This window comes from Taeniopygia guttata, chromosome 9, assembly GCF_048771995.1.
Source record: "Taeniopygia guttata chromosome 9, bTaeGut7.mat, whole genome shotgun sequence".
Taxonomy (NCBI): domain Eukaryota; kingdom Metazoa; phylum Chordata; class Aves; order Passeriformes; family Estrildidae; genus Taeniopygia; species Taeniopygia guttata.
The window spans coordinates 7,181,539-7,191,818 of NC_133034.1; the positions used below are offsets into that span (position 1 = coordinate 7,181,539).

Here is a 10,280-nt window from a genome sequence, read left to right on the forward strand (position 1 = left end):
TGGGCTTGCTGTGTGAGCAGCATCAACAGGTGTGCTGAGCACTGGGAAGTGGCTCTGTGGTCAGTACTGGTCAATGCTCCTGTGCCCAAAGCTTCAAAAGCTGAGAATGCATTAACCAGAGTGGGTCCCTGAACCCTCTTTAAAAAGGCCCTTTTATTTCCAACAGAAAGTCAAAATCTACTCATCTGATGGCCAGAGAGGCAGCAGCCATCGCTCGCTACTGGGGGAGTGCTGTCTCTTCTCCAGAGAGCCTGGGAAAGGAGGATATCTTACGGTAACCTTGCCGCCTAAACTGATTGGCTTTTCCTTTCCAAGAGTCATAGCATGAGTCTGAGTAAGGCTGTCCTTTCACCTGTTTTCACTGCAGCTTGTCCTTACAGGCAGCTTCTGGCTGAACAGCCCCTATATGTGGCTGCAGGAATTGAGTGCTCTCTGCAGCCTGGAAAGGGAAGCATCTGCTCCAGCTACAGGAACTATTTTAGGGGTGGGGGAGGTTGTCTTGACCCAGCTGCTTCTTCTCCAGTGACCAAGGGGAGTGAGGTACTAACAGGGTTCCCACTTAATCCCTGATTCTGAGGCAACAGTGACACAGAAAAAAAAAAAAAAAAAAAAAAAAAGTAGGTAGTATTGAATCTAAGCAGTCAGTGGACACTAACTTCTTTGTAGCTAGAAGGGAGACAAAATACCTCAAATGTATTTGTGCATGTACCTCCCTAACAATATTTCTTCTCTTGAGCAGCTCCACCCCCACAGACATCAGCAACCCCAACTACCTGGGCATGGCTGCCTTCTCTCAGCAGCCCTCTGCAACCTGCCAGCTTAAGCAGACATCTTCATCAGAGCAGGCACCTTCCCTCTGGAACTATGAGCAGCAGTCCAAAGAGAACACCTCTCTAATGGGGCAGTGTCAGTCATCCTCCACATCACCCTCCTTGTCACCTCTATCTCCAAAACCATCCCTCCAGCCTACAGCAAACAGAAGCATTTGTAATTGGAGTCAAGAGTACCAGTGAGTGTTTGAGTTTTGCACTGAGGCTGGGCTCCTCTCTCCTGCCATTCTGCACAGTCACTGTTTCATTATCTGTTTAGAGAGTTCAAGGTGCAGTGTATTCTTTACATATTTTATCGGTAGAATTACAAAGATAAGTGGAGGTCACAAGTGCAGACATGGCATTCTCAAAGCAAACTAGTATAGCAGTTCCTCAGACTTTTGTGAAAGGAAAGCTAAAGATGATGAGGTAAACTTACAATTAAATAATGGAATCTTAGAATGGTTTAAATTGGAAGGTACCTTAAAGCTTATCTCATTCCACTCCCTGTCATGGGGAGGGACACCTTCCACTATCCCAGAGTGCTTCAAGCCCCTTGCAACCTGGCCTTGGACACTTCCAGGATGGGAGAGCCACATGGGAGAGCAACAACTTCCCTGTGCCAGGGCCTCAGCACCCTTCTTCCTAACATCTAGCCTAAATCTCTCCTATCTTAAAACTTCCCTCTTGTCCTGTCACTATCTGAACTCTCCCTCCTTTGTGTAAGTCCTTTTTCGGCACTGGAAGACTACCATGAAGACTGCTTGGAGTCTTCTCCAGACTGAACAACCTGCTGTCTCAGCCTGATATATGGAGGTTTAATTCTCTAGCAAAAGAAGAGAAGGAGAAGTTTATAAAGTAATAACAAAGAAGAAAAGGATTCCTTAGGCATACCATGCTGTATTGGTAGCAAGAGGAGATTGACCTAGTTGTAAAATGCCACAGTATGGTGTGTGTTCTTATTTTAAGCCTCTAGACAACCATTTCCATCCTCTCTGCCAGATCTGAAGATTAATATCCAAATTCAGATTGTGTGTGTCGCAGAGTCATCAAAGGACCTGGCACAGTTTGGCTCAGTAGTTTATCTGTGTTTAAAAAGAAGCCAAACATCACTTTGACAGGACTGTAACCTATCAGGGAGTTTACACAATGCTATGCATATCTGTTCTCTGCTGCCGTGTTACTAATGATTAAACAAAGTAAAACACACTTCTGTTCTCTCTCCCCAAGTTTAATTGTTTTCCTGTTGCCCCTTCAGGCAGTCAGTTTAATTTGCTCACACTCATTTACAACTCATGTCCTCTCTAAATCAGTCAGTGACTGTCTTGCCTGCTCTTCACAAGTCTCCTTTTCATCCTACTTCCATGATTGTAGGCTGCCTGACGTGGGGATATCCATAGCAGAGCCTGTGCTGCAGGAGGAGGGGCAGCAAAGGCCGGAGATGTTTGAGAACCCACTGTATGGCTCGATGGGCTCCAGGGGCAAGGTGGCTCCCAAGAAAGAGCAGGAGTATCCCAAGGCCTTGCGGAAAGAGCAGCCACCACTGCCTGAGCAGAGCTGTCATCTCACAAAACCACAAGAGCCTGAGTGCAGCAAGACCTCTGGCAAACAGCCATCACCACCTTTCCTGGTGCCCACACAGCGATTCCGGTCCTACACTTCTTCCTGCCAATTGGAAGAAAAGAATATAGGAGAAAAGAGTCAAGGCAAACCAAAGATGACACCACCATTGGAAAACTCAGCACCGCTCAAAAAACTCATTAAGCCATCCAGGGCTGAAGTCAGCCTGAGCATCCAGGGACAGCAGAACAAGCCACCCCTTCCCTCCAAGAGCCGGGCAGTGCTGGATATGCAGAACTCCAAGGGCCGCGATTATCGGGACAGTTCAGAGCTGCCGCACTCCGGGAAGCACCGGATGGAGGAGGGCCCGGTCAGCAGGACAACTACACCGGTGCGTGACTCGTTACTCGGGGAATGAAGTGGGCTGGGAGTTGCCTTGGGCTGTGATGTCATTGCGACTAGAGTAGTCTTGGCTCAGTCACCAAGTCCTCACTCCATGGTTCCTAGCCAAGCTTAGTGCTGTCCCACAAACCTACAGGGCTTAGCTTTGCAGGAATTTTTATGTTCTTCTGGACTGTTTAAGCATGGTGGTCCACAAGAGGAATGCAAATAGTCAATACGTTGCTATGTCTTATTTTGGGCACACTGTGCTGTTCCTGAAAGTGGCTGATCCTGGCCTGATAGCACAGATCTGTAGTACTGGGCAATGGATTTGCTTTGCTGTTAAGTAATAAAAAGATGATTAAAAGTAGTTAGTAGTTAGTGGAAAACACTTAGCAATTTAGAACAGTGTGTCCAAAACCATTACTGAACACTCTACAGAAATAATCAGATATATACTTTCCTGGGCTGGTTGGTTTATTTATTGTGGTTTGATTTAGTTTTGTGTTGTTTTTGGGGTTTTTTCAACAGAACATAAGAGCTGTATGAGAAGGAGTAGGGGAGGCCTTAGTAAGTGCATTTGGGAGAAAAAACTCACTTAAGCAGGCTGCAGGATTTTTTTCTTTTCCATCTCCATCAAAACTTGTAGATTTGACAATATACAAGCTGATGTCTTCTCTTGACTCTACAGTGAACACGACACAGCAGCTGGTGGTACCCTAGGAGGAATCCTGATGGGAAGAACGATGGAGACTACTGCTTTGTTCACACTGATGTCCTCTAGTCTGGTTCTAAAAAGGACTGAGGAATTTTATTTTTGAGGTTGCAGCCTTCCCCGTGATTATGAAAATGTTCTAGCTGAGAAGTTTATCCTATGTTGCTCAGACCAAGAGGGGCAGGACCACAATACCTGCAAGTTATTCTTTTGAGTGTCACTTTGGTACTTCCATTAAAGTGGGGTGATCAAGTACATGCATTAGTAAATGTTTTGGAAAAGAGGATGGTACGGTACAAGGACTAGGAGATGGAAAGGGTGCATTGAAAAAAAAACCCTTCCTGCAAAAGAAAGATTTCTATTTTGTGTTACGGGATTGCTATTAAAGAGTGATATGTAAAAGAAAGCATCTTAAAAGCGGTACAGCTTCAAAAGCATGTCCTAACCATGGAGCAAGGAGGTCAGAGAGGGTGGGGAAAGAGTCTGAATAGCAGATACTGATGCAGGTCACACTCTCAGTGGAGCCAGCCTTGCCTGAAGCTCGGGGCTGCATCCCTGCACCACCGCGGGGACACAGAAAGTGAGGGCCAGCCCATGGCACTGTGGCTCCTTTGCCTTCAAGCAGGCCCTGCTTTGATACCCCAGCAAGCAGAGGGAAACACCAGAACCACAGGCAGAAACAGGGGAAAAGGAAGGGGCCATGGGAACCCTAGGAGTAAAACTGCCTGGAGGGGCAGATAGCAGTACCCCAGCCTGCCTGGCAGCAAGCACTCTGCTTTAGAGGACACTGGCCAGCTGGTTTTGGAGCATTCTTAACAGACTAATGCTCACCTTACTGTACACTTTTGTTCATTGACTGAGAATTAATAATGTTAACATACTTGTAATTTCTGTTATATTTGTGTTAAGTATTAATGCTGTGGTTATTATTAGACTAAGCCTGTTGTGACTTAATCACTGCTACTGTTTCCATGTTGATTACTTAAAAAATAATAAAATAGTCACATTTTTGGTCATTCTTTATTGAAAATACAGAACTGCCTGTCACATGATACAGCTTTAGGTGGGTGTTACACCAGCTTGCTCACTGACAGAGAAAGCACCAAAGGCACCAAGGAGAGCAGAGAAGACACAACTGAGAATGCAGAACTGAACACAAGCTGCTACTTTCTTTGACATCTCCGAGCCTGAGTTCCTCTTGCCAAACTAGGCACATTTCTCTTCCATCTCTGCTGTTGTCCAGTGAAGTTGGTACAGGCAGTATGAGCAAAAGACATAAACTGAAGGATATGAATTGCCCAAAAATGTACTGATTTTCCCCAGATGTAATATCTATCCATAACCTTCCAGCATCCTTTATTTTAAGTTCTTAAAATAGCTGGAGTCTTTTTGTACTTATTTCCATGGAGACCCAGCTGTCAAAAATGCTTGAAGTTTCCAGCTACAGGATGTTATGTTGCAGAACACAGTAAGTTTTAAACCCCCCATTTCCTGCCTGCACCTGTTGCACCTAACACCAGTTTCCTTGTCCTCTCAGTGTACAACCACCACAGGGCACCTTTAAGCCTTTTCCTAAGATGTTGTGGGCGACACATTTTCTTCCTGATAAAGGTATAATCTTAGGGAAAATGCCTCAAGGAAGAGGAAAAACAGAAGGAAAACCAAATTAAGGCGAGTTACTCCAAAATAGCAAGGGGATAATTCTGATGTTAAAAATAACGTTGCTTAAGCCTGTAATCTACTGGGACCAAGCACCCTTTTTCTGCACAGCTTAAAACTAACCATTTAGTCACTATCCTCCCACTCGTTTTTAAAATGAAAGGTTTGCTAAAATTTTACTATGTTTTTCTGTTGTCCTTGTGATAATACAATAATAGCCCATGTAATTGAAGGGACGTATTGTCCAGAAATTAATTGATTCACCCCCAGACTAAGCTCCTTATTTTTATAACATTGCAAAGGCTAAGATATTTATGTGTGAATAAACTGTGGGTGTCAGTACTAACTGACCAAGGTGATGCAGGACAGTTCCCAGAGACATCCTAACCAGTATCAGTAGATGGACTGGAAATAGACAATACCCAGATATTTCACTTTTATTTCCACAGTCTCTTTTCCTGAGAGAAATCAACACTTTCCTCTGTGTGACATTTGCCAACGAGACTCTGTCCCTGCTGTCATTTGTGATGTTCCTTGCTGATAACACAGATCAAAGGTGCAGCCAGTGGGCTGGGCTTGGGGAAGTGACGGGTGCTGCAAAGGCTCTCATCATCAGCTACATCAGCTGCATCTGTGTGGTGCTCATGTTGTTGAGGCTGAAGTATTTCCTGACTGGGTCAATGGCTTTTTCTGTTCTCTCTGCCCAGCTGGCACCGTCTCACATGCTGGTCACACCTGCCACCAAAGGGCTGCTGCAGTCCCCAGGGCATTCCTGAAAGGCCTACGGAAGGATTTGTTATGCAAGTGCTACAAAATAATCCAAATACTCCTTTCAGTGTAGGAAAGGTGTTAGCTGCAGAGGTACGAGATGTTCTTTCTAAATATATATGTAAGCAAACATCAAGTTATTACTCACATGAATATGAAAAAGATCCTCCTAACTCTACAGTGTGTGCATGGTGTTGTTTCAAATGACACTCCTAATAAGAAGTATTTTAAGATTGCACTTATGTTAAACTACTGAAGTTTCTCAGAAATTCTTTCAGAGTTGAATCCCAGATTGACAGAAGAGCAAGATTTCTTTTTGCCTACTGTAATTTGCTATATTTTTTCTACATTATCTTATTATGCATCATTACAAAGCATTATCTTGTTATGCATCACCAAATTTCCCTGAACTTCTGTTTTAAGTTCATTACCATTATTTGGTTTCATTAATTTTATTTGCAGATAATCTTTGCTCTAGCTCCCAAGTCAGCTAAACTAAAGGATACTTCAGTGTACCCTTGTAGATCAAAACTAACTGACATTCTTCTGTAGATCTCAGAAAACTGTGATCAGAACTGTTTTACAAACCCCAGTATTGCAGAAGCCATCACAAAAACCAGACACGGGTCTGCTGAATGTGATGCTTGGGCTGGAAAATCTCCAGAGGCCCATCCAGATTCAGCTATTCCATGCTTTTGTGGTTCTATTTAACTGAGACCATTCTGTACTAGGGATGGTAATCTGGTACCCATTACAGTTATTATTAACACTTTACTGCATTTTTTCCGAAGGTCTGGTCTAGATTACACAAGAAAACAAATTAGTCTCTCTTATCATGAAGTATTAGATTATATCATAACTAATAAAGGTGGTACAGAACAGGGTAGTACATGTTGGGCTTGAGAGAGAATGCATGGATGGAAATGGATGAAGGTGTCCAGCAACATGCAGAAAGGTTACAGAAAAGCAACTAGCAAAGACTTTGTGGAAGGAGAGGGAACCCAGCGGAAGGGAGGTGGGTAAAAGCTCTCTCTCATAGAAACAGGTCAGACAAGGGAAGAAAGTAAAGGCAGCAGAGACTGGAAAATATAAAGAGACCTTTGCAACAGAAAGGATGGAGAGTTAGCACAGAATTTATGTCTGCTCCATACTTCACAGTAATTTGCATCTTCACATTATGATTTGAAGTACAAAGAAAATGACCAAGGGTGGGACATGTTCCCTCTTTTCAAAGGTAAGATCCAAAACAAAGCTGAATTTGAAAATGGTGTTTTAAGAGTAACTTTGGGAAGAATACTGATGATCAATATCTTAAAATTAGAATTTCTGGTTCCCAGTCAGGAAGCAGTGAAGGAAGTAAGTGAATCTGAGCACCAAGCTTCAGGGAAACATCCCATCAGAACCTGCTCCACTCACCTTACAGCAGGGATTTGTTCAGTCACCTGAGTGTCATTTACAACACAGCCAGCTCAGACTCAGAACTGGGCTGCAGGGGTCCCTGATAGGACCCTGCAATCCATTCACCACACCAGCAAAGAGTAAACTACAAAATCCTTCACCATGTTTTCAAGTGGCCTTATAATCCTCCAGCAGCAGAGATTCTCATCTGCCTCAAGCAGCCTGTTTTGAGCTTCACCAGCTTTTACCAGCCCTTCCTCATCTCTAGCAGCCATTTTTGAGGTTAACTTTAGGCCCTTTCAGTGTAATCCTGTCCCACATACACACACAGATCAGGGTATTGTCTTATTTTTCTGACATGCATATTTACATAGTGTTGTCATGTTTCCCATATGTCTTCTCCTTGTCCAACTGTCCAAGTCTTCCTTCTGGATCAAATCTCCTATATACATTTGTCATTCCTGCTGGGATACTTTGACATTCTCAGTTCTTCCTGAAATGTGCTAGCTAAAGCTGGTCATGTCTCCACACCAGAAGCCCCCCTTTTCCCTCTATGGATGTGGAGTGCAATATTCGTTGGAGGCACAGTTTTTGCTTCACTGCAGAAGGAGCTTCCTGACAAGCAGAGTAATTTGTTGGTAGTCTGAAATTTTTACTCCTGAATTAGTGTTGAACAAATTGCCAGGTTTTGATGCTGCTGGTGGCAGAAAGGTGCTTCAAGTGAAGAAGCCACTTTTAGCCAGAACATGCTGTTTTGTCACGTGTTCTTACAGTTCTTGTGGATATAAAAGGAGAGCAGGATGACAGATGATGACATTGAGCAGGCATGTGCTATTGGACAGATTTCCAGAAACCTCAGATATATTTTAGAATATTGTATTAGAATGGGAAAAGCATTGTTGGCAGGTACTAAAGAAAAGAATATCAGGATGTCCTGCCCACTACAAAAATCAAAAATTACAGAAAGGTAGACATCTGTAACGTAGTGTGATTTTTATAAATTCAAACATATACAGATGACAATTTATTTAAGTCATTCCCTTGGAACATTCTAGCAGCTGCTGTAAACAGTAAAACATACAATGTTTGATGTAATTCATTTATCTAATGCTTGAGGACACACTTTTTTTTTTTTTTCCCCATGTCTTTACTACTCACACTGATTCTTTTTCTTGCCTTGCTGAAAGAAATAGGGGACAATTATTTTCCCTCCCAGTTTTAGTGAGAAAAGCCTGCGCTCAAAAATGAGATGAAGGATTTTTTTTTGGAGGGGCTAAAAAAAACCAGGGGATTGGCAGTTCAAATTCAGTGACAAACTTTGGGGCTGATTATATATTAAAACCTCAGAAGCGGAGTTATTGAATCTTGTAATTTTGTATCTTTGCCTTTCCCTTTTCCTCATGCTTTGGTTGCTTTCCTCTTTCTCTGCAAAGGATAAAGATGTAGAGAAGAAGATCTGACAGGATGAATTTCTCTCAGCACTGCCCTTTAGGAGTTCAGTAACTTTAGCTGTAGAATTAGGACTTTACCTTACAGTTGTTATAACTGACCCAGACCCTGAATAGCAAAGAGTTACAAAAGTTTTGTTGAAAACAATAAAAAAATTTGCAAAACAAAAGGGACAGTGCTGGGAATGCAGCCAAATGCCAGAGGCTCACGCACAGAATGGTGGCTCCAGTCTTTTATACCCCTGGTGTTGCATCAGCTTTATGCATATTTATTTTGATTTTACACAGTCCTGCTCCATGTCACTCTTTCTGGCACTGATGTGGTTTCATCACTGTGGTCATCAGGGTTATCAGTAGATGAAGTTCTACTCCTTTTAAGGTCATGTCTCAAAGGTTTGGCTAGCAACAATCTGTCCAGCGTAAACTCATAAACCTACATTACAACATACAAAACCATCCTCACAACTAGGTCATTGTAACAACATCAACCACTTTATAACACATATAATTAATATTAACAACATTATAATATCTAATATCAATTCATATAATACCCTGTGAAAGCCACTTCCCATTAACTTGTTCCTCACACAGTTACAGGTAATTTCAAGTTTTTAAACAACTAATTTGATTTGGTGATGTATAAGTAGAATGAAATAGGCTGTGTGCATACACTTGGCTAAATCAGCTTTACAGAGAATGCACATAACCTCCTGCATTGTATACTTTGTAAAACAGAGCATAAGCTATTATTAACTCAACCAGCAGCACACTCTCCTCCAGTCTAATAATCTAGTGAATTATCTATTTCACGCTGTTACAATTTCATAATTGCGTCTTCATTCACTTACTCAAAAGAAAAACAAAGCAATTTAGACAGTCCAAGACAAAAAGCATTATGAGTTCTGCCCAGCTTCTAATTAAATTACAATAATACAGCTACCTAACACATTACTTAGAAAGTTAATGTCAGGAAAATTCACAAACGCCAGAGGTTTATGTCCAAATAGGAGTCAGAGGAGTCCTTCAACTTCATTCAAATAACGGGAGAGGGTCTATCAGGACACACGCCCACGGGCTTTTCTCTCCCGAGGTTTCAGGGGTGCAGCCTCCCTTTTATCCTAAACCCATGGCCGTGTGTTGCCCTCTTCCTTTCCCCATTGGCTGAGCTGCTAGCAAGGTACAGCCTTCCCAAACCACTTACTCCATATTCCCGCCTTGAACCTGGCATTTTACCCCAAAATTCAGAAGTTCAGTCTTGTGCAGACCCTTGTTCCAGGAGCCCAGACTGTAAGGAACCTGTCCCCCAAAGTCAGTAGAGACATTAATACCCATTCCTTCACCCATCCAATTGTTTGTAAAGACATTAGCACACATCTTTCCTCTCATTAAGCAGATGAAAGTAGATCAATGGAGTGAGTTGTTATGGATTTTTACATTTGCCAGAGAACATGTGGCTTTTTCATGAGGCTGGCCAGAAGGTGGGAGCGCTGGGAGGGTTGCAAAGTAGCTTCTGCCGTGTTCCAAATTAAGCAGTTTTAC

General features: G+C 42.7%; 1 protein-coding gene across 2 annotated transcripts in view; it reads left to right on the forward strand.

The window, feature by feature from the left end:
* INPP5D (inositol polyphosphate-5-phosphatase D) overlaps nucleotides 1–4,481 on the forward strand; it is a 92,301-nt gene extending 87,820 nt beyond the window's left edge. For both annotated transcript variants that reach the window (XM_030280727.4, XM_030280726.4), the window contains 4 exons: nucleotides 167–274; nucleotides 740–1,009; nucleotides 2,184–2,760; nucleotides 3,442–4,481. In XM_030280727.4, the coding sequence (XP_030136587.4) occupies nucleotides 167–274; nucleotides 740–1,009; nucleotides 2,184–2,760; nucleotides 3,442–3,444 (958 nt within the window). In that variant the 3' untranslated portion in view covers nucleotides 3,445–4,481. The remainder of the gene's footprint in view (nucleotides 1–166; nucleotides 275–739; nucleotides 1,010–2,183; nucleotides 2,761–3,441) is intronic.
* The last annotated feature ends 5,799 nt before the right edge of the window (nucleotides 4,482–10,280 follow it).